At 37.3% G+C, this 25,555-nt stretch overlaps 1 protein-coding gene and 1 non-coding gene across 2 annotated transcripts; both read right to left on the reverse strand.

Moving 5' to 3' along the window:
* Trnaa-agc (transfer RNA alanine (anticodon AGC)) lies at positions 1-79 on the reverse strand. Its single transcript has one exon. It is a non-coding gene; the product is annotated as a tRNA-Ala (tRNA).
* Positions 80-11,032: 10,953 nt separating this feature from the next.
* Positions 11,033-12,082, reverse strand: Mos (MOS proto-oncogene, serine/threonine kinase). The gene has a single exon (XM_046428514.1). The coding sequence runs from the start codon at positions 12,080-12,082 to the stop codon at positions 11,033-11,035; it is 1,050 nt and encodes a 349-aa protein (XP_046284470.1).
* Positions 12,083-25,555: the final 13,473 nt, after the last annotated feature.

Below are 25,555 nucleotides of genomic sequence, written 5' to 3' on the forward strand. Positions count from 1 at the left end.
TGTCCCCCAAGGCTGGGGATCGAACCCAGGGCCTTGTGCATGCTAGGCAAGTGCTCTACCACTGAGCTACATCCCTAGCCAGCCTGCCTTCCTCCTTCTTCCTTACCTTTTCTTCTCTCTCCCTATCCCTCCCCTCTCTTTCCCTCTTTTTTTCCTTCCTCCTTCCGTCTTTCCCTCTCTCTTTTATGGTGCTAGAGATTGAACCCAGGGCATCATGCAGGACAATCAGGCTTACTACCACTGAGCTACCTGATCCCCCCTCCCCAGGCCAACATACTGTGTTTTCAGTTTCTGGTGATATATTGGGACATAATCCCATTGTAAGTCAAGGAGCTTCTATATTTCCAAAGTCTTAAATTTAGTGTCATATGACATCTTCAACTAGAATATAAAATCATATCTTGGATCTATGTGTTTTTGTTTTCACCACTGTGTCTGGCATGGTGCTAAGGATGATAAATGCTTGCTGAATATGTGAATACACGAATAAGAATTATTTTATGATCAAGCTTATGTAAAGAAAAGAATAAGTATACATTATAATTGTTTCCCTTTTTTCCAGTCTTGGGCACTATATTTCTTATGTGTCTTTTCTGTCTCAATTACACTACTCTAATGCCTTCCATAGTAAATTTCTTTATGAATTAGATAAATTGTTCAAACATTTGAAATAATGAAGCTAAAGGTACGGTATTTCCTGTCACAACACAATCCCAGGTGGTAGGGTGTAACAGTTAAAGAAGTAAGTTCTGCCCCCAGCACTTGGCTGTGTGACTCTGTGCAAGTTACTTACTCTCTCTGGATCTCAGTATCCTGATATTTAAAAAAGAAATAATAATAGTAAATAAGTTATTTGTGAATATTTAACCTTATTACTTATATAAAACACAGTTCTTGGCACATAAGTCTATTGATTAATTAAGATCATTTGTATTTCTATTTCAGTGAACTAATTGTTTATACTTTGGTCTTTTTCTTGCCAAATTCCAGCTTTGATGATCATGAAAAATTATGATTTTTTTTTTTCCTGAGCAATGAAGAAAGTAATTACCAGAGTGATAAATGCTTGGAGTGCAGTTCAACAGAAATGTGTGACAGAAGGCTGTGACTTGAACTGGGCACGTTTTGGTCTTTTCCCTTCAAAGGCCATGGCCCTGTCAGCTGTACTCTGCTCTGAACCTGAGAAATCAGTCAGAGGGGAATGAATTTCGTGGCGTGGTTCAAAGCACAGTTGCCATGATTCAGGGGGCTTGAGGGAACCTGGATGAGTGAAGGACCAGTCGTGTGATCTACAAAAGACAGGAGCAGCAGGGAAAGTGGATTCAAGGCGTTTCAAGGTAAACAATCGCAGACTTCTGACTTTTTATTTAAATATTTGTTATATTAAATGTTACTATTTTTGATCAGGCAATATGTTGATATGGTTAAAAAGTCAAATTAATATAAAAGGCATGCAGCATAAACTCTCATTCCTGTCCTTGCCCCTGGGTGTTTCTTTTCCTTATCATAGAAAATGGCTTTTACTTTGTTTAGAACTTCCTTCTAAAGTTCTCATGCAAATGCAAATAAATAGGAATATATATTCTTATTTCTCTTCTTTTTGCACACTTCACAAAAGCATAGTGTGGCATATCCAGGTGCATTCACTAATCTTGCACCTTGCTTATAATAGAAATATTCATGCAGATTTTTCGGTAATAGTCAAAGGTTTATTCATGTGCATATAATGTTTTCTTATATAACTGTGCCATAATCTAACTGATACTTTTTTTTTCTTGGACTGTGTGTATGTGTGTGTGTTGTGTTTGAACCCAGGGCCTCATGCATGCTAGGCAAGCACTCTGCCACTGAGCTACATCCTATCCTTTTTTTTTCTTTTAATTTTTATTTTGAGACAGGGTCTTGCTAAACTAGCCAGGCTGACCAAGAACTTGTGATCTTTCTGCTTCAGTCTCCCAAGTAGCTGGAGTTATAGGCATGTACAACCACATCTAGATATCTTAGCCAGTTCTTAATGATGGGTACTTGACTTGCTTCTAATCTTCTGCTTTTACAAAAATGTTATCATGAATACACTTGTTTAGATATCTGTGAACATAAATTTCCCAGAAGCATTATTGGGTCACAGGTAAGTGATTTTGTAATTTCAGTAGATGTTGCCGAATTATTTCTCCTAAAGTTTATAACATGAAGTTCTACTAGAAATACCTGAGGGAACCTAGTTTCCCATGCCTCACCAATTGTACTTGTCAAATTTTTGGATTTTAGCCACCTGTTTTCCATTTGGGAAATGGTGTCATGGGGTAGCTTTAATTCTCAATTCTCATATATTTAAGATCATTTCTATTTCTATTTCAGTGAACTAATTGTTTATCCTTTGGTCTTTTTCTTACCAAATTCCAGGAGCTTTTTTCAATGTTAAGAGATTAGCCCTTGCTGTGATATGAGGTACAAATAATTTTTCCCAATTTGTTATTTCTCTCTTGACTATATATGCTGTTAATTTTTTTACATGCAGATATGTTCCCTCCTTTTGTAGTCGAAAGTATCAGTTACTTCATTTATAGCTTTAGGAGACTTTCCCACTCTGGTATTATAAAGGAATTCACTCTTTCCTTTTGGTACTTTTTATAACTTCATTTTTGACTTTTAAATCTTAAACCCATTGAGAATATACTCTGATTGTATAATGTGAGGTTTGGTTTTAACTTTGGTTCTAGTTGGCCAGCTAGGTGTCCCAACATAATTTTATTGAAAAATCCATCTTTTTTTTCTCGACTGTCATGAGACACCATCTTTATCTTATACAAAATTCCCCTTTGTACTTGAATCTTTTCTTTGGACATGCTTTTCTGTTTCAATGGCCTCTCTACTTAAACAGAATTCCCAATATTTTCATAATTTAGGTTTTATAGTACCCATTAATATCTGATAGAGTTACTGCTTTCTGGCTACCTGTTTTTTCTGAATTTCCCTGGCTTTTAAAATTTATTTTCCATACAAATTTTATACCAGCTTGTTATGTTTTCGAATTAAACTTATTTGTAACTAATAGATTTAATTGGAATTGTTTTAAATCTCTAAGTTAATTCAAAATAAATAGCCATCTTTATGGTGAATATACTTATTCAATAAAACATTTTTTCATTTGTGTGCTTATATACTTTATTAGAGCATTTCAAAGTTTTCCCCATAAAATTCTGCATTTTTTTTTATCATTTTGCCTAGGTATTTATATTTTAATTTTGTACTTTAATTTCAAACTTACAGAAAAGTTACAAGAATGATACAAAGATCTCTGAAATCCTTTAATTCAAGCAAGATCCTTTAGTTGTTAAATCTGACATTAATTTTTATCTTGTTACATATTCTGAAGCATTTGGGAGTAACTTGTAGCCCTGCTTCATTGCTCTTTTAGTATTTTAAGTGTTTGCTGAAAACAAGGGCATTCTGCAATGTCCTTTTTCATTGTAGTTACTGGAAATCAAGAAATTGATATAATACTACCATCTAATCCAGCAATGCTCTTCAAATAAATTCATCAGTTGCCCTAATAATCTTATTTTAGGGCTATGATCCTATTAAGGCTGTAGTGATGCACATCTGTAATCCCAGTGACTCAAGAAGCTGAGGCAGGAGGATCATAAATTCAAAGCCAGCCTTAGCAATGTATGGAGACACTAAGCAACTAACCAAGACCCTGTCTCAAAATAAAACATAAAAAGGGCTGGGGATGTGACTTGGTGGTTAAGCGCCCCTGGGTTCAATCCCTGGTACCAAAAAAAACAAAACAAAATAACCCATCAAGGATTAGGTGTTGCCTTGGGTTGTCAGGTCCTATATGCAACAGTTCTCAGTCTTTCCTTGTTTTTTATGTTGATAATTCACAGGACAATATGGGCTTGAATATTGTTTCCTTATGATTTGGGTCAGGTCACTTATCTTTTGTAGGTCTACTACATTGTATCAGAATGCATGTAATGTCGATTTATCTCATTACTGGTAATATTAACTAAGATTTCTATCTGTGTATTTATTTACATCACCTGTAAGATAATGTTGGCAGGACATCTCCCTTGAGATAACTAATAAGTATTTTGTACTTATTATATTAGTTCACATTCTATTGTAAGACAGCACTTTCTTTTCTCCCATATTTATTTATTTAATTATATCTGTATGGATTCCTATTTCATTCACTATGACTCTTTTTTCCTAATTAATTTACTATCATTTATTATTATTTTGTTGTTGTTATTTTGTGGTACTAGAGACTGATCCAGGGAATGCTCTACTATGGAACTATATCCCCAGCCCATTTTTTATTTTTTATTTTGAGATATGATCTTGCAAAATAAGCAGGGTAGGTCTATAATTTGCCATCCTCCTGCCTCAGCCTCCTAAGTAGCTGGGATTGTAGGCATTCATCAATGCACCTGACTCTTTAATAATAATTATATATATACACACACACACACACACACATATTTGTACCAGGGATTGAACCCAGGGGTACGTAACCCTGAGCACATCCCAAGTCCTTTTAAATATTTTATTTATTTATTTTTTAAAAATATATTTTTTAATTGTTGATGAACCTTTTTTAAAAATTTTATTTTTATATGGTGATGAGAATTGAACCCTGTGCCTGTAAGGATGGCCTTAGGCCTGAGCCTAAGCAACTCCATTTTAAAAACTCCAGTTTGAAACCTGCAGTCTCACCAGGCTTGCCTAACAGAGCCCTCCAGCATGGCCCTCCTCGCCCCAATAAGGGGAAAGGCGAAAAGATCAGGTTGGGATCACCAGACCAGACGTTTTAACCCTAGGGTAAATGATGTCACTGACAGATCTGGTGGCAGCTGATAAGGATTGAAAGGGGGGGGTCAAAAGCCCCAAAATTTGGTATAAATAATGGAGCAAATGATCAGACATTCAGGCAGCTGACAATAATGCCTTTATACAGAGAGCCCGATGTGGACCTGGACTGACATCCCAACACTTTTCATTGTTTGCTGATCCTCTGCATTTTCCTCATCACCCTCAAACTCTACAGCCACATCTTGACCCTGGTGAGAGCCACAAATTCTCCCTAAAACCCTCTCCTCAACCCACTGTCATCTCCTCCCTAGGAGAAGCCTGCCTTGGTTCCTGACCTGATCACTGCTATCTGAGTGAGTGTGCATCTGCTGGACTTATAGCCTAAGGCTTGAGACTTTTGATCTGACACTTGAACTTAGCATGCAGAGGGAATGTCTGTCATGAGCCTGTCATGATTAAGTGTGTTTGCAGTGCTCAGAATTAGTCTAGAATTGTTTGCTGTGAATTGATTACGTCTATTGCAATGCCTAGCATTAAGGATTGTCATTTTCTTATTAAGAACCTATAGAGTAAAAGTGTATTGAGTGATTTGAGTGAATAAAACATTGACAAAGGCAGAAGTGCATGGACATTCTTTATTTCTCCCCCTCAACTGCATAAGTCGCACCTTTTGCCATCGAAACAGTTCCTCACACATGCTAGGCAAGTGCTCTATCACAGAGCTACAGCCCCAGCCTTTTTTATATTTTACTTAGAGACAAGTTCTCCCTTAGTTGCTTAGGGCCACGCTAAATTGGTGAGGCTGGCTTTGAATGTGATCCTCCTGCCTCAGCCTCCCAAGTCACTGGTATTAGAGGTGTGCAACACTATACATAGCTCTTTAATAGTTTTAATACTCCAGTTATCTCAAGTTTGGCCAGTGGAAGACTCTCAAGCTAGATCCTATGTCCTTTGATATATTACTATCATTCCTAGACATTTCTTTATTTGGAGACATAAAATGTTATAGGTTCATTTTGTACTGTCTGGAATCAGTCATTTCTCCAAAGAAGCCCTGTTTTTTTTTTCTGTTGTGGATAATTAAGAATTCATAAACTAAAAAAAATCAGAATTCAGAAACTAAAATCTGTGCTAAGTCTACCCAGAATGTGGTTACTTTAGGCCCTGTTGAAGAATGGAGCTAGGAAACATTTATATGAACATACATTCATGTCTATTTCCATCTCTACCTATATCCCTCTATCCATCTGTTTTTATTAAAAAATATGAGTTTATGAATTTATCTCTCTGACCATGGTGTCTTCAACCACATAGGCTATGGCTGTGTCAGAGAGAATTTTTCTTTTTTATTGCTATTATAAAAGAAATTCTCTTCTTTTATAAATTCTACCTGGTTTCTGTATACATATTAAAGTTTGTTTCTGCAGGTTAATTTTTTATCCTGCTATTGTATGCAATTTCTTACAATTTTAGTTTTTCTATTAATTCTGACTTTTTTCAAATATACATCCTAAAAATAGAATCTGCAAACAGATTTTTTTCACTCTCTTTACAATTTTTTTAGTCAAGTTTATCTTTTAAAATATCATTAACCAAGAAAATGTTAAACAATAGCAGTAGTAATGGACATTCTTATATTGTTCATGACTATAGTGGTATGTCTCTAGTGATTTTTTTTAAAATTTTTATTGTTGGTTGTTCAAAACATTACATAGTTCTTGATATATCATATTTCACACTTTGATTCAAGTGGGTTATGAACTCCCATTTTTACCCCGTATACAGATTGCAGAATCACATCAGTTACACATCCATTGATAAGATAGTGGCTATTGAAGTGTATGTGTATTTTAAATCAGGTTAATAGAGTATCCATTGATTCTTCTTTTTTAGTTTCTTTTGTCAAATATCCCCTTATCACATTTTTATTTTTCTCTTTTTTGACCTATTAATGTGGTGGATTAATGGATTTTCTAATAGTGAACCATTCTTGCATCTTGGAAGAAACCCATATAATTAAATATATTGTGTGCATGCTTTTAAAAGTTGACTATGATTCTGCTTGCTAATATTTACTTAGCAATTCTAAACTGATAGTTTTAAATAAAAGATTGATCTGCTTTCTTTTTTAAAAGCAGTCTTTTATCAGGCTTTGATATAAATCTTGTTCTTAAAAGAGGTTTATAGAATAATTTGAATAGCATCAAGATGACCTGGTCTTTATTGGTAGAAGCTAGTGGAACTTGGGTTCTAGTGTTTTATGGGGTACAGATTAGACAACTCTCTGTTTTCTTCTTTAAAATTGGTCTGTTTCTACTTTCTATCTTCATTGGGGCTACTTTTGGTGAACTGTAATTTCCTAGAAAGTTATATATTCTTCAAGGTATTCAAATTTATTTCTATAGTTATGCAAATTTTCTTCTAAAATATAAAGACAATCCCTGTTTCCATCATATTTTATGTCTAATTTTATGTATATGTGATTTAGTTATTTTAAGTTAGCTAGTAGTTTCCCTGTTTTGTTGATAGTCAACAAAATATTCATTTACTTATTATTTGAAATCATTGTCTGCTTTAATTCCTGATTTTAAAATTTCCCTTAGTTTATTTTTTGGTCCTTTCCTTAATTTCAAAGCATGTGCCTTATTCATTTATTGTTTTTTTTTATTCATAATACTACTTAGGACTATGAATTTTCATCTCCTTTATTTTTATCCTATGTATAATAATATGTGTTTCATTATTTTTGTTCTCAAAAATTCCTAACTTTTGGTTACCATTTCAACACATAGTTGTTTTAAGAGTTCTAAAATTTTGAGGTAAATAAACTTTTCTTTTCTAATTTGTGTAAAATTTCTATTTTATTTGTGGGTTTTTTTTTTTAAATTTTGGGTATCCGTTGTATTTTCCATATATTTCCTTAATCCTAGACAATATTTATTTGCTATGAGCAATGGAGAAATGCTATCATTGATAGCTTGTGTCTCTTCCCCACTGTAATTTAATTCAGTCTTAATTATATTTTTTAGTATTTATCTTTATATGGTAATTTTTTTTTTTTTTTTTTACTTCTGATTTCATGTGTCAGTCTTGAATAATGGCCCTCAACTCTTAGCTATCGCAGAGGGGGCAGTCCATGTGCTTTCTCTACCCCCGTCAGGGTGGTCTTCTTATAACTCAAAGACTTCCTTCATCTGCTCCTTCCTTTCAAACATGGCATTTCTGTGGGTTTCTCCTTGAAGCCACAACTTTTTCTCTCCCGGAGCAAACCGGGCTCAGGAACCTTCTGAGCCTCTCTTGTATTCCTGCCCCCTCCCACCAGGGTGACCCTCTCATGTTCAACAGTCGAGTTTTATTCTCCCTTTCTGAGCTCTGCCATGGCTGGATCCTCCTTCACACCTTTTCTTCCCTCTTTCTACCAGCTCTTGGAAGCTCAGCTCTGTTCTCAGGAGTTTCTTCCTCACCTTTTGCACTTCTCAGTGGCTCCTGTTCTTTAGGGTATTTCATTTGGCAGGGCTCTCTGGGACCTGTCACTGTTGGGTCCCACTGTCCTCCATGAGCTTCTACTACTGCTCACTGCCCTTTTCCTATGGGCTCAGTCACGTCTTTGGCATCACTGATTGCATCACTGCATGTGTTCTGGAGTTTGTCTCCTAGTTTGATTATGGGGGTTACAGTTTTGCTCTCCCTTATTCACCTTGACATTGTGTGGTTTCCAGGAAAAGGGAAGCTATTTAAACCTAAGCTGTGGGTTCAACTGCATTTGAAGATGCATTTTATTATACTTATCCTATTAAACATTATAGCTTAACCTAGATTACCTTAAACATGCTCAGAACACTTTCTTTATCTTTTATTCGGGTAAAAAATCAACTAAATTAATGTAAAGTCTATTTTTAATAAAGTGTTGAATAGTTCACAGAATTTATCGATACAGTTATCCCTCAATATCTTCACAGGACCTATTCCAGGACCCCCTGAAAATATCAAAATCTGTATCTGAGGATGCTCAAGTCTCTTGTATAAAACAATGGAGTATTTTCATATAACATGTGTATGTCTTTGTATGTACCTTAAATCATCTATAGAGTACTTTTCTTTGATTCCTAATGCATTGTAATTGCTGTGTGAGTAATGGTTATACTGTATTATTTAGGGAATAATGGCAAGGGAAACTGTACAAGTTTAGTACAGATGCCATTTTTTTCCTGAATATTTTAGATTGGTGGTTGAGCCTAAGCTGTGCGCATATTCTCTCTGAAAGATAACTTTGCATTTTTTTCCACCTTTAATAGGCTATCCTTATATAGCTCACTGACAGTTTGTTAATGAGGTATATGGATGTGAAACCCCACAAATACAACTATACCTGTATCCAGAGAACCTGGCAACACAGTACAATGTAGAGTGTTGATTATTTGCCTCACGATTGTGAAGCTGATTGAGAGCTGCAGCTTGCTGCTTCTGCTGCCCAGCAAGGGAAAGGTGATCAGACTGCAGATCACTCACCCTGGAGATCTCAATTCAAAGTACTGCAAAGTGCCTATCACTTTCACACTATTATGAAGTCAAACATCAGAAGATAAATAAACCATCATCCGTTGGTGACAGTATTTGTCGGTCTCACTCAAGCTCAAGAGTGAGCAGCATTCTGTCCATACTACCTGGCCATAGAAAGCTCACTTTTGCTTCCCCAGAACAGTTTTAAACTGTAATTTTCCTCTGTAGAGCCCCTACCATTAACAAATCTATACGGTGGTGAGTTTCCCCAGCTTCCCTGTTTCCTACTTGTAAATTTGTCTATAGTGGCAGTTGGGCCATTTGCCTCAACTCCCATCTATGGGAAGAAATGCCCTCTTTCCAGGACTATAGTCTTTCCATAGCTACTGCCGTCTATGGATTTTTGAACTCTATTATTATTATCTTTGTCTCCTCTGCTTTCTTCCACAAACATACTTCCTGCATCCTATAACTAAACTAAGCCAAACATCCAAACCCATTTCTGTCTCTTGCCTCTTTTGAAGAGTTCTGTTGTCCTTTCTTCCTTCACAGTCTGTGTACCTCCTCCATTTCACCCCCTGCCATGAATTCTCCCAGTCATTGTACCAGCCCGGCCTGGTACCATGCCCCAACACTGCTGTCACTAAAAGAAAGTTTGTCAAAGCTGTCCCAGGACAAGATCCAATCACCTTCTCCAAATCCTACGTATAGCATCCATTATCTTGACTTCTACATTGAAAATCTGATTCTACCTATTTGTTCTGTCAAATGTTGAACTTCACTATTTCTTAGGGATATCACAATTTTTTTTTTTCCTCAGATCATCCTTGTCATCTACTTCTGAGCCCAAATTCCAGGTTAAAAAAAAAAAAAAACAAGTTAGCAATATTTTACCAAACTTTTCTGTTCATGACAAAGTACAAATTAAAATATTATAAATTATTCCTTTAAAAATAAATTTACTCACTGGGCATGGTGGCACATGCCTGTAATCTCAGGAAGGCTGAGGCAGGACATTTGCAAATTCAAGACTAGCATCAGCAATTTACTGAGGCCCTAAGCAACTTAGCAAGAACCTGTCTCAAAATATAAAAGGCTGGGGATGGGATTCAGTGGTTAAGCACTCTGTGTTCAATCCCTGGTACCAAAAAAAAAAAAAAAAAAATTTCAATTTGTTAATTTATGTGTTAAGGTCATTACAAAGTTTTTTTTTTTTTCTTTTTTTTTAAGGGGAGAACAGAAAAAACATTTTAAAAAAGTTTTTACTGATTTGGTATGGGAACAAGTAAACTTCCTAGTATGAATTTAGGTGATAAGGAAGGGACATACCAAATTCATAAAAAAAATTTGGTATTTCTGCAATGGCATTCTGTTTGAGACGAATTGTTTTTTGTTTTGTTTTGTTTTTTGTTTTGGTGTTTTTTTAGTCAAGAACAAATTTGAGTAAGTACAAGGCTATGGAACTGGCAAAGTAAGCACCTGGACTCTGGAAAGCAAAGCATAAACTAAAGAAAGGAAATAAGGTTAGTTATAACAGTACAATAATGACAAGCTTTGTAGCTCTATTTGTCTTAGAAAAAGCACTAGAGACTAAAAGAGTTTCTAGTACCTTTATTTTCTAAAAATCTGTCCTGCCTATATGTTTTCTTCTACATGTCAACTTTTAAAATAAATAGAAACAAAGAGGAAAGCTTATCTTGACACAGGTTTGGAGTCAGCCCATTTCAGCTTTTAAAGAGTTCAGGTCCACGGAGAGGAGTTCTGCATTTGGCCTCTGCAAAGCACTGGCCCTCCAGCAGCATTTGATGATGCTTTTAAGCCTCTGCCCAGGGACAGAGTCCATGAAGACAGCTGCTTCAAGAGATGGGCGGAGATTATACGCCACCACAGCATAGAGCACGTACTGCCGCTCCCCAGAATAAGGCACCTCCCTGGTAGTCATTTGCCAGAGAGTGATAGCAAAAGAATAGATGTCAGCTTTGGGTGTTACCATCTCTCCTTTCAGGAGCTCTGGGGCTCTGTGGGTGTACGTGCCTCCTAGGTGATAAGGGGGAACCTGGAAGCCCCGCAGATCTTCCAGCTTCTCAGAGCAACCAAAGTCACCAATTTTACAGACATCCTGCTCACTGATCAAAATGTTTGCCGGCTTCAGGTCCAAGTGCACAATGCTCTGAGAGTGAAGGAAACACAGGCCATTCACAACATCTAGGGAATACTTTAGACACTTCCTCAAACTCAGTTGCTCTCCATCTAAGCAGTGGGACTCCCCAGCCTCTTCCTCAGAGTAGCTGGTGGCACCATAGATGACTTGGTGTAAAGTGATGTTGCCCCCAAACTCCATGATTATGGTACCTAGACTATTGGAGTCTGCAGGCGTCCGGGTACTTGCAGCCACAACCTGAACTATATTGTCATGGTGCAGCCTTGCAATGTTGAGCTCAGCCCAGAAGCTTCGCTGGGAGGCTCGTCGGTTCTTGGTGCACTTGTTCACTTGCTTTACAGCCACAGGAACACCATGGTAAGTCGCCTTGTACACGGAGCCAAACCCTCCAGCTCCCAGCCTTTGTAGCAAGCACACCTGTTCCCAGTCAATGGAGCACCAGGCCAGTCGGGGAGGCAGCCTTGGGGCCCGAGGAGGAGTGACTCCCAGGAAGAGCTTTCCCCCTTTCCCTGGGAACTTAGAAGGGCTGCTGCAGGGTCGAGATTCCAAGGAAGGGGACAGCTTACCAGGGAGGTAGCGTCGAAGAACTAGAGGGGAGGGCATCGCACACTCCTAGAGGAGACCTGAGATGCTCCAGAGTATGAAAAGACCAGGAAAAGCTGCAGGAGTTTGGAAGCATAGGTGACTACTCCTCCCTCCACCTCAGCGCTTTTCTTCTCTTCCTTGTTTTCTCCAAATGAGCTATGTCTGCGCTATCACTCAGCTAGGGTTTTTATCACATGGGGGGAAATATCCAAATGAAGCCCCATAATCCCTTTCAGATGAAAGAATTGCCCTTCCACCCTTAAAGTGAATTCTTTTCAAAGCAACCTCTCACCAGATAAATAGCACTGAGCTGCCCCCCAAACTCACCTTTCTTTTACAAAATTTCTTTAATCATAATAAAATGGGCTTTTTTTTCAACTCTGATCTGATGAAACTTATCAGTCTTTGGACAAAATTACAATGAGATTGTTGCACATTTTGCAGGCTATAATGATCATTAGTGTTATTCTCCAGCTGCATTCAATCGCTTCCAGAAGTTATTGGCTCCAAGAGTTGAAATAAAAACAGCAGATATTTGTTGAACCACTTACCAGGATAATTAGGTGCAACATTCATATGAATTAAAAAATTGCAAGCTTGAAGTAATTAATCCTAACAGAACTACTGATACAGGTCAAAATACACACCACCTCAATTCATCAAGGGAAAAGAGAATTCTCCGATACTCCCTCCAGTTTATACAGCAAATCAGTAAGGCCTCTTAGCACACACTGACTTCCTAACAACCCTTCTTTTCCTTTAATTTAGCCCACCCAGTAAGCTGACTTGCAAAGGAGATTCTAGACTTCGAAGCAAATTAGTTACAGAAATTTTGAAGTAGAGTTGGGGGAGAAAAAAATAATAAAACTAATTGTTAGTGATGATCAGAGCTTCACATAACAAATACGGAGCAATTGTAGGAGAAAAATCCAAAGAAATAAAAAGAATCACTGGTGTCTGTTTACAATGTAATAAACTAGATGTTGACATTAAATTCAGGGTCCAGACATCAAACTATAAATTATTCCTTTCTGATTATTATGATAAAAATGAATTTTCATGCTATATCTTTGGAAGTTTAAAGGGTTAACAGTATTACACAGTTTGTCAAAACAGTACACACGCACAATTGTTAGGACCTACATTTTTCAAATTAAATGATAAAGTTCCCTTCTTACACATAGGTGATGTATAACCACATTTTTATGATAACAGCCATATGCTTCAGAAGTTGGTTCTGCAAAGGTAAGTCAACAAATTTCAGAGCCATTTTTATAAGCTATTCGAAGTACACATAATCCTAAAAGAGGATTTCTATTCTGTGCTGTGTGGCTTAGTGTGTCACCTAATGTATATTTAAACTTGTTTGACCCTCAATCTTTTCATGTAAGAAATTAGGATAATAACACTTATTAAAATAGACATTATCTTGGAATAAAACTTGGAGAGTTCAGTCCAGACTAACTCCAGACTAACAACACCAAAAATGTAAAATAAAGTACTAGCTGGTGTGGTAGCAATTATCTGTAGTTTTAGCTACATGGGAAGCTGAGGCAGGAAGATCACTTGAGACTTCAAGTTCAAAAATAGCCTGGGGATAGAGCTTGGTTGATAGAGTGCTTGCCTCAAACACCAAGGCCCTGGGTTCAATCCCCAGCACTGTGCCCCCCCCCCCCCCCCGCAAAAAAAAAAAAAAAAAGCACCCAGCCAGGACAATGTAGTGACTCTCATCTCAAAAAAAAAAAAAAAAAAAAAAAAGTAACGGGAATATTTTAGTAAAATTACAGTTCTTTGTAATTGCACCAAATCCCAAATACAAATTGATGATAATGAATAGAGAAAAAAAGCATATTAAGCTTATATTTTTGTAATAAGTCTGTTGCAACGTTTCTTCATTAGTTGAAAGCAGGATCTACGTCCTTTATTTTTTTCTTCCCTGTGAGTTTTTACTAAAATTTAATGTTTAATCCTGGTTTTGTTACCAATTATACACGTGTTATACAATATTTTGGATCTTAGAAATGGATAAAGCCTTAGCATGGTGGTAAAGAGCAAAAGCTCTGGGGCCAGATGGCCTAGGCTTCTTACCATCCCCCTGCCTTAGTTTCCTCACTTGCAAAATGAAGAAAACATGCCCACCTTAGCATTGTTGGGAAGATAAACAGCTTCAAATTCTACCAAGGTTCAGATTTATATTAGGAAACACCTAAATGTTAATAACGAAATTCATAAAAATCCTTATGTTTATACCCATAGGAAACATTGACTTGTGAGATGCTATTAGTTGAAAAGTGTCCTAAGGGGGTTGAAGCAATTTATATTTTTATAAGTTAAAGTTTTGAGTATTTTCTGCTCTTGTATTTTGGAATTAAAGACATAATGGCACTTTGGTATGTATCAAAAGGCATGGTTGGTATGTATAAAAAGTGTGGAGGTTTAACACTAATCTGATCAAATGCTGTAAACCTTTGTGATCCCCAAAGACAAGAAGCAAAATTTGTGGTGGTAACCGGATCGATTCTAAAACAACACCTAGAATTGTAAAAAAGCAAAGGAGAAAAGAGTAAAGAGGCATTTTGCACCTCCTGATGAGCCTCTTAGCTTTAAGACTACATTTTTCTCCTCCTTTATTAACATTCTTCAGTATCCGGCAAAAGACGTGACAACAGATACCATAACTGATATCTCACTTATTTGGATTTTAATCAAAGAAACCGAGGAAACACTGATTGTTGGAGAGAGTCCTCTTTGGGGGGAAAGCGGGGGAACTTGCTCCGAGCTCAGCGGAGACTTGCTCCCGTTCTCGGGGTTCCTGGAGCTCCTGCCCTTGTGGCGCAGAAACGGAGGAGGTAGCTTTTCCTTCCTTGATTCCCAAGCACCTGGAAGTTGAGCTGTTTCGGTTCAGGCAGCTGGACCAGCCGAGGTCGCTGCCTCCCCTGCGCTGCGCTCTGCTCCGGAAGGCCCTGGCTGCTGGGGGGTTTGTGGGTCTCCTCGCCAGCGCATTCCCGGGTCCCAGGGCGCAGCAAGCTTGTGGATGAGGCCGTCGTGCCCTTCAAAGACCACCAAAGGTGCGCCCAGCTTCCCTTCTGCGTACACAGTGACTTTTCATTGCAATTCAGAGTCATCACGTAATCTTTTGGAAGACATTTTTAAAAGGCTATGAAACTCAAAAGGCGTTCCAACACCCCACTGATGACCGCAGGGACGCAACTGGCTACGACCATGTTTGCGCAAGCGCATTGCATGAATCCCGCGTCACCACAGCGGGGACTGCTTCAGTGATCTCAGGTTACAGCCCAATTTCAGGATGGTGAAATTTGAAGGCGTTCTTATAGTGCAGCGACTGTTGATCTGTGGCATTACTGTTTGCAAACATGAATCGAGGTGAATTCTCTCTTGCCTTTTTTAGAACTAAAAGATCCAAATGTAGGTGAATACATATTTATACTAAAAATTCCAATACAAAGATTATAGAGTCAAACTTGAAAAACATCTCTCTCTCTCTTTTAAAGTATCTTTCTATTTATTGATATTACTTGGAAATTTGAATTTTATACTTACCGATACAACATAGATCTGTTTCCCTGTCAGTAAAGTGCTTGCAAAGTTAGTAAAGTTTTCTGTGATCAACATAACATGTCACACAGATCCAAGTTTTGTGGGACTGTGGATTGCATGAAACGTGTCCCAGGACGTAATCTGTGCATGCTACCTAATTCTGGCTGCTCAGGGAGGTTGGTTGCTGCCATATGGATTGATCACTCGGATTTTGCATATATATAGAAAGATATATAATTTTACTTCTCTAAATACCTTTTAACTTGAGAGGATTTTAAGACATTCAAATAAATGTCTTTCAAACTGGTTTTAGAGAACTTCGAATTTAAGATATCTTGCAGTTTTCTCATATGCTTGATCATAACATGTTCATGGGTGTTTGCAAATGTACTTGATTAAAATTTGTTGTCTTGAATGACTGGTCACAACTTATGGGATCATTATATTGGCATTCTCCCTTAAGCAAGAAAGTGCTAACTTATTTAATATGTATTAAATTCTGTATTTTTTTTTACTGATAGTAAATAAGTCAAAATAATGGCATATTTGATTAAAGTATTAAAATAATGTAATCTATTCATCATCTTTACTCATGTTTATGAACATTTTTGTCCTGTGTATCATTGAGTCTATGTATCATGGTTGGACTCATGACTTTTTATAGATTCAATGTGATCTAATCAACTACAGTAATTATTTTTTATTGCTCAGAGTTATACTTTGGCCAGTGGGTGTACCCTGTTGTATTCTTTTGTTTGTTTTTGGTGATATTGGGGATTGAACCCCCTGAGCTACATTTCAAGTCTTTTTCATTTTATTTTTTGAGACAGGATCTTGCTAAATTGCTGAGGCTGTCCTTGAACTTGGGATCCTACTACCTTAGCCTCCTGAGTAACTGGGATTGCAGGTGTGTACCACCTTGCTGTGTTCTTTTGACACACAGTCCCATTGATCTGAATTTTTTTTTGTATTTTGGTACAGCAAACTGTCCCGGGCTCATAACAGCTCATAGAACTGAGCATTTATCCAGGATATTCTGAAGAGAAGACAGTAGAAACCATGATCTCAGCATTAAATTTAAACATTAGATTCCCCCCCCCCTTTTTAGTTATAAATGGACACAATACCTTTTATGTGTTGCTGAGGATTGAACCCAATGCCTCATACATGTGAGGCGAGTGCCCTGCCACTGAGCAACAATCCCAGCCCCTAGATTTGTTTTCTTAAAGCCTTTGTTCCTACCTCATTTTAGCAAGCAGAATTAGAAACCATTTTCCCTCCTGCTTTCTCTTAGACATAAAATATTTATTTCAAATTAATATAATAACTTGTTTTGTTATCTCACAAAATTATTAATTAAGGTTTAAGGTTTTCTACAGTTATTTTTATTTTTACACTGCATGCCACTAGGAACGTGTAGTCAAATTACATTTTTTTTTGTAGAGTCATTCCTAATAATGCATTCTGTAAGACTGTATTACTATATAACATATAATTAATTGGTTTCAAGGACTGGGAAGTTATCAATATAACAGCGGGCAGTTTTCCTAGAAGGTAGTGGTTTTCAAGATAGCCTTTTCAACAAATGCTGCTGGAAAACTGGAAATCCATATGCAACAAAATGAAATTAAACCCCTATCTCTCACCATGCCCCAAACCCAACTTAAAGTGGATCAAGGACCTAGGAATTAAACCAGAGACTCTGTGTATAATAGAAGAAAAAGTAGGCCCTAATCTCCATCATGTGGGATTAGGCCCCAACTTCCTTAATAAGACTCCCATAGCACAAGAATTAAAACCAAGAGTCAATAAATGGGATGGAATCAAAATAAAAAACTTTTTCTCAGCAAAAGAAACAATCAGCGAGGTAAATAGAGAGCCTACATCTTGGAAGCAAATTTTTACCCCTCACACATCAGATACATAACTAATCTCTAGGGTATATAAAGAACTCAAAAAGCTAAACACCAAAATAAAAAAAAGAAAACAAATAACCCAATCAATAAATGGGCCAAGGACCTGAACAGACACTTCTCAGAAGAGGATATACAATCAATCAAAAAATATATGAGAAAATGTTCATCATCTCTCTCAATTAGGGAAATACAAATCAAAATTACTCTATCATCTCACTCCATTCAGAATGGCAGCTATTATGAAGACAGACAACAATAAATGTTGATGAGGATGTGGGGAAAAAGGCACACTCACACATTGCTGGTGGGACTGCAAATTGGTGCAGCCAGTATGGAAAGCAGTATGGAGATTCCTTGGAAAACTGGGAATGGAACCACCATTTGACCCAGCTGACCCTCTTCTCAGTCTATACCCAAAGGACTTCAAAACAGCATACTACAGGGACACAGCCACATCAATGTTCATAGCAGCACAATTCACAATAGCTAAACTGTGGAACCAACCTAGATGCCCTTCAGTAGATAAATGGATAAAAAAATGTGGCATATATACACAATGGAATATTACTCAGCAATAAAAGAGAATAAAATTATGACATCTGCAGGTAAATGGATAGCATTGGAGAAGATAATGCTAAGTGAAGTTAGCCAATCTCAAAAGAACCCAAATGCTGAATGTTTTCTTTGATATAAAGTGACTGACTCATAGTGGGGTAGGAGGGAGCAAGGGAGGAATAGAGAAACTCTAGATAGGGCAGAGGGGTGGGAGGGAAATGGAGGGGGCAGCAGGTTAGCAAGGATGGAGGAATGTGATGGACATCATTATCCAAAGTACATGTATGAAGACACGAATTGGTGTGAACATACTTCATACACAACCAAAGATATGAAAAATTGTGCTCTATGTATAACAAGAATTGTAATGCATTCCACTGTCATTTATGTTAAAAAATCAGTTTAAAAAATTAGGCAACAATTTTAAAAAAAAAGAAGGTGGTGGTTTTCAGCCAAGAGATTTTTAAGTTTTGTGATACTCAGTCCCTGGAGGATGATAGATAACTATTGTCAGAGCCATCCTTATAATATGAAAGGTGAAAGGAAAACCAAGCAAATGAACTTCCCATGTTCTGTATGAAAATTTCATTTAGCCATCATCTGATCCATATATATTTATCAAGTGTAATATTATGTTTAAGATTCATATGTACAATTTCTGGATGGGCAACCAATTGTCTTTTACTGTTCCATTTCTGGTAATATTAGGTCCTGAATAGTTCCATGTTTCCTTAAAGTTTAATTTAGTAAATATTAAATGGCATTAAATACATTAAAATTTATTATTATTAAAATTTTTTTTTAGTTGTAGATGGACACAATATCTTTATTTTATTTATTTTTATGTGGTGCTGAGGATCGAACCTAGGACCTCACAGGTGGTAGGTGAGCACTCCACCACTGAGCCACAATCCCAGCCCTAAAATTTATTATTTTATCTTTTTAAGTTTTCTTTATTATATGCAGCATTTTCCTAACTTTATATTATCATATAATACTAAGCTTACAATTTAAAAACTAAAATGGTGCTCTCAGTTGATTTTTATCATAATCCAGTGCTAAAATCTTTAATATTCCTCTCTCTGTATAACTTTTTCATATGTGTGTGTGTGTGTGTGTGTGTGTAAAATTTAATCTGCTTCTTTAACAGAGTTTTTTTTTTTTAAAATACAATTTCTTTCTTATTTGGAGCCTGTAATCTAGATTTATCTGAGGAGAGATTAACTAATCTTCATCTATTTTAAAATAGTCAAATATTCTGCCTAAACTAGACAGGAAGTATTCTAATTATTTTTAGGGTGTGCCTTCTTAATGGCGTGAGGATTTTAGTGTAAGTGCTTTGAGGCTTAATCTTATATGAGATTAAGAGGCACTTTCCAGTGAACCTCCTGGCATCCCTAGCTGGTATCTTTGCAAGGGGAACATCAGGAAACTTGTTAGGATTCCACACAAGGCAAGTTTAGGTGACCCTGAGGACAAAGGAGGAAGAACCTAGTTATTACATCTTGAGCTCTTACTGAGGTGGGGAGGCTGAACCATTTTTGTTATTCATACTTGAGCAGGAGATGGAGAGACACCTTTTGGAGGGTGTCTCCCCAGTGTTCATCTCAACATTTTCCATGAGGTTTTGGTCACTTTCTTGGCACTTTGTGTCAGAACTTTATCTTTCTATCTATACCACCAATTAACCTGGTTAGCATGGTGATTTCCTTTAGCTGTTTCAGATTATCATAGTTCAGGATCTGTAAATGGCAAATTAAATTTGGTGTCACCCTAGTATACCTAGAGCAGATTTTACAGACCATTCACTATGATGGTCCAGCACAAATTGTGGAAGGCTGAAAATGCCCTCCTGACCTACAGACAGCGAAGTGTTTATGTTAGACAGTCTAGCCCAGGGAGGAACTTGGAATATTAAATCTTTTATTGGATGTTATAGGAATAATATAATGGGGGGTGTGAAACTGAGGCTAAAAAAGACATAATTTACTTGAGATCAGAGCCTTCTGAACTAAATAGAGTTGAGCCTAAACATGGCAATCAGAAGAGCAAAAGGCAAGTGAGGAAGGGAAACCAAAAGGAAGATAAGAGACTAACAAAGGTCAAGAGACTCATTCTGTAGCCTCTTGACTGAACTCAGGTTTCATGTCACTCCAAATTCTGGTGGAGATAAAGATCAGAGTTTCAAACTTTACATTAAGACTTTGTCATATACTGTTGTGCAATGCAAAAGTGGCATTTTGGGTAATGACAGACTTTATATACAATGGTGGTTCCATAAGATTATAATGCAGCTGAAAAATTCCTGTTGTCTAGTAACATCTTTAAATATATATATATATATATATATATATAATTTAAATATATATATATATAATTTAAATATATATATATATATATATATATATATATATATATATATAGAGAGAGAGAGAGAGAGAGAGAGAGAGAGAGAGAGAGAGTAGTTGGACACAATACCTTTATTTTATTTACTTATTTTTATGTGGTGCTGAGGATTGAGCCCAGGGCTAGGCAAGCTCTCTACCGCTGAGCCACAACACCAGCCCCTCTAGTGACATTGTAATGCAATGAATTACTCATATGTTTATGGTAAACAACGCTGGTATAAGCAAATCTACTGTACTGCCAGTTATATAAAAGTATAGCACATACAATTATGTACAGCACATAATACTTGATAATAAATGACTATGTCACTGGTTTATGTACTTGCTGTTATCATTTTTATTATTATTTTAGATTAGTCTCCTATTTATAAAAGAAGAGTTTACTGTGATGTTTTATGTATGCCATGTTAGCTGACAGCAGCCTCATCCATCTCATATTGTGTTTCTTGATGACATCAAGAAGCTGTGTTTCAGGATCGATCTCTACCATTTAGGTTTGCCTAAGTGCATTCTCTGATCTTTACACAAGGATGGAATGATGCATATATCAGAAGCTGTTCCCATCGTTATGCCATGTGTGATTGTACTAATGATCTGCATACAAGAAGAAGAAATGGAAAGGTTTATAGTCACCGTCATTTAACTCTCCTATCTTCTTAGGGTCTTCAAGTTTTGTGTTGTCTATTAATATTGTGTTTGTAAGACAAATAAGACCAAACATGAGAAACTTAGTAACTTTAGCAACCCATTTACTAGGATATCCAGATCACTTCTGAGAATGACTTTTCTCTGTGCAGGGGTTTCCTGTAAAGCAATGCAGAGTGTGGGAAAAGGAACCTGTGTCATAGTGGGGCTGTGGACACTTCTGAGAGGGATGAATGGACTCTTCATGAAATGATATCTTTGAGTCTCAACCGAGAATACCAGTACACATTTTGCTACACATTTCCCTCTTATTCACAGAAACATTTGAGTTAGGCTTTTGTACTTACTAGATTACTATGATGTAATTTTAAGCTACTATAGAATAGTCTCTTGCCAGCTGCCCACGCTGACGAGATGAGCTGGGTTCAAAAGAGCTGGCTGCAGGCTGGGATTGAGGCTCAGAGGAAGAGCACTTGCCCAGCATGTGGTGAGACTGGGTTCGATCCTTAGCACCACATAAAAATAAAAATAAAGATATTGTGTCCACCTATAACTAAAAATAAATATTAAAAAAGGAAAAAAAAAACAAAAGAGCTGGCTGCAATATTAAGATAAGAAAACGTTGAAGAAATCATGCAACACACAGACATGAATTTCTCAGATCGAGGGTAGAATGGCTCTGTGACCTTAAGGGTCAACTGGGAAAGAAAGCATGCACCTGGAATCTCTTTATTTTTATAGGAGGGACCCACCAAGGAGATTCAATAGAATGTTCCTCACCAAATAAGACAGGGATAAGATTTCAAATGTGGAGTCTTGCTTGGTGATGTCTTGTGGTCAGCAGATTGATCGACATCTTGGCAAGTCACATCCTCTCAGGTGCTGTGTGGGATCACAGGCAGAGCTAGAGGAAAGGCACACTTACATCGCACAGCCCATCAGCGTGCAATGCCAGACCTGTCCCCTCTTATAGCTCCAATGCACAGAGCTCACACACACATTTACATTAAGACTCTGTCATATACTGTTATGGTTTGCGACAATAGTCAGCTATTTGTGGTTTATATATTCTAATTATTATTAACTGTTGTAGTTTGGATCTGGAATGTCTCCTCAAAAGTTCACACATTGAAAACATGATCCCCAAATGCAGCGAAGCTCAGAGGTTGGGATTTAAGCAATGATGGGGGCCCTGATCTTATCAGTGACTTAATCCATTTTCTGGATTAACCATTGGTAGATTAATGGGCTACTGGATGATAACTGTAGGCAACGGGGGCATGGCTGAAGGTAGTTCGTCATTGATGGTGTGGTCCTGAGGAATGTATCTGTTCCTGGCTACCTTTTTTTCTCTTTTTCTCTGGTTCCTGGCCACCCTGTGCTGAGCAGCTTTCCTCTGCCATGCCCTTCCACAGGCACGATCTGCTTTACTCAAGCCCAGAGCAGTGGAGTGTCATGACTTTGGACTGAGACCTCTAAAACTGAGCCAAAATAACGATTTCCTTTTCTTCGTTACTCTTGTCATGTATTTTGTTCATGATGATAAAAAGCTGACTGAAACATTGACGGGTTTTTAAAAGTGATATACCAATAGCCAAATAAGAGTAGATTGATTCCTTCCACAATTGAATGCAATTCCACTTAATCCAGCTTTTGCCACCACTAGTATTTGGTATATGATCAGATGTCACTAATAACTTGAGTTCTTTCTGGTCCCCACTTGCAGCCCAACCCAAGTGTGGGAGAGCTATATAGTAATTTGCTTCCATGGTTCCATAGGAAATAATAGACATTCTATAACTTGTGTCATTTTTCCACCAAAAAGAATAAATATTGTTATCATAACAACCAGCTTGTTGATCCAGCAAAAGTAGAATGGCGATTCCAGTTTTGAATAACAGCCAGCATCAAAAAGAGACAAGGGACAGGGATACCTGCTATAAGATATGAAATTACTTATAAGTCACCATGTTGAAAGACTTTGGGCTTTAGGTTGTATTGTCCCTCTACTTTCAACTTATAAGTCTGTTCTTTCAGTTGTTTTTTGTGTAATTAGCTTCCACCTTGTCTGCATGTTTTTATCCTCCCCCAATGGATATTTTATCAATGTAATGGGTGATTATAATATTTGGATCTAGTTTAGGCCATCAGTTTAAATTTCACTGCACTACATTATGAAATAAAGCCAGGAAGTGTATAATTCAAATTATTACTGATTGTTGATGATACCAACAAGGAGAGAGAAGATTGCATTGGCCTGATTTCATCAAAGTTTACAAAAACTAGGCAGGGATTTAGTATATTCTGTCAATACGGAAACAAAGTCAGGCACAACATCAATGCAAGGAGCATTACCATTTAAAATCCTCTAATACATAGTTAACCACTATATGACTTAAGGTTCCTAGGTTCCCATGACAGAGTTGAAAAGAACCCTAAGCAACCTTAAGCAAAGAGAAATTCATTGGAAAGATTTTGCAGCATCATAGACTCAGTAGGAAACTGAAGAGCCGTGGCTAGAAGTGGGCAAGGACTGAGACCCATCTAGAAAACTACAGAGCAGAAACCACTGTAACAGTCCCAGTAGATTAGTATGGTCAAGATGCCACCACTGGACTGAATGTCCCTCAGTCATTTCTTTAGTCTCAGAACAGATCAGTCTCCAGGCCAGCTCTGTTCACTTTCTGACTCCCTGACTGTATTCCTTGGTGGGAGGCAGGCACTTGGACATTTCAACCAGACTCTGAATATTTGTGGAGAATTAATTTCTCAAATGGAAATTGAAGACTGGGTAATGGGCATCCAAAGGTAACAAATGTTGTCTACACTCACCTGGGGACTGATCTCTGGCAATGACCTGGGCAATGGAGTGAGTGGAGGTGTAGGCTACTCTAGTGTATCTCATTCCTAAATTCAGCAGCAGTGACTTTCAGTCCTCTATGTCTCTCATTATATTTCATGTTTACAGTTTGGGTTGAGGTAAAGAATTTCAATGACTCCTGTTTTGCATGACCTAGTAACCGTCCCTTCCAAAATGTGCTCTCTGCTCATTCAGACACTTTCTCCCTCCGTCTCTCTCCCTTTCCCTTCTCCTCTCCTGATTTCTTTCATCTCAGGACCATAATGAACTAATTCTTATGTCATTTTTAGAATGGAAAAACTATCACAGGCTCCTTCATGGACCTATCTGGTCCACCAGGGTGTTGGTGAAAATCAGTCATTTTGGACATAAACTTCTCTGTCAGTTCCAGAGGTTAGGAACATCTTCATGTTTATTAGGGTCTCCAAGACTTGCTTATCATTATGTTCTCTTTCTTTAGCCATAATGATTGGCTCAGTGTTTCTCAATTGCAGGAGGTTTTCTAGGGTAATGAAAAAACAGTGCTTTTGGGACAGAGTTTGCCTGAGAGTGAAGTGAATGAAGGAGAACGCAGAACAAAGACTTTGTAAAAGAGAGATGGATACTTACTTTTCAACTGTGTTTGAATTCTTAGAATTAATTCTGCATAAAGCTAGGGCTTATGGACAGAGAAGGTCTGTGATCCACTAAAAACAACAATAACAAAATACCTTTGGAGAGATGGTGGGCATAGTGAAGTCCTGACAGTGATTGAGATGGACTTTCCCCACAGGTTAATGAGGTATGTGCCACCTTGCTAACCACCATCTCCCTTCCTAACTAGTTCTTACTGCCCATAGCTAACTATTTTCCATTTTCTTAGCTCTGTATTTGAGTATTTACCTTCTATTTCTACACCTCTGTAGTTCCTCTATTTCAAAGTAGATTGGTATTCTAGCCAAACACATAGCTACCCTCTTGGGGCTTTTCTTTATTATATTCCTTGAGTTCTCTTAATTTCTTTCTTGGTTTAGATCTACTTTTTCCTGAATTCCACTTCTTCCTCCCATTTTGTTTATTTATTTATTTATTTTTGTTTTGGTGAAGCACATCTTTCAGTAGTTTACTGAAAAGGGGTGCATTGGATATGTCTTATTTTAACCCCTGCATATCTGATAATGAATTTTATTCTGATATTTGATGAATTTGGTGGGTCAAAATTGTATATTGAAATTAATTTCCCTCCAGTTTTAAGAAGAGCTATTGAGAAATCCAATGTTTTCTTTCTGATGCTTTATCCATAGTTAATTTTCTTTTTTTTTAAAGAGAGAGAGAGAGAGAGAATTTTAATATTTTATTTTTTTAGTTTTCGGCGGACACAACATCTTTGTTTGTATGTGGTGCTGAGGATCGAACCCGGGCCGCATGCATGCCAGGCAAGCATGCTACCACTTGAGCCACATCCCCAGCCCCATAGTTAATTTTCTTTGTGTGAAAGTTTTTGGGTTATTCTCTGGATTATATATATCTATTGTTGCATCACAAATTACTGTGGAACTTAGTGGGGGTT

Source organism: Marmota monax, unplaced genomic scaffold, assembly GCF_021218885.2.
Source record: "Marmota monax isolate L192 unplaced genomic scaffold, Marmota_monax_Labrador192_F-V1.1 WCK01_AAM20220418_F8-fsc00044, whole genome shotgun sequence".
NCBI classification, from domain to species: domain Eukaryota; kingdom Metazoa; phylum Chordata; class Mammalia; order Rodentia; family Sciuridae; genus Marmota; species Marmota monax.

Coding starts and splice junctions, on each gene's coding strand:
- Mos (XM_046428514.1), bottom strand. CDS start 12,082: ATGCCCTCCCCTCTAGTTCTTCGACGCTACCTCCCTGGTAAGCTGTCC.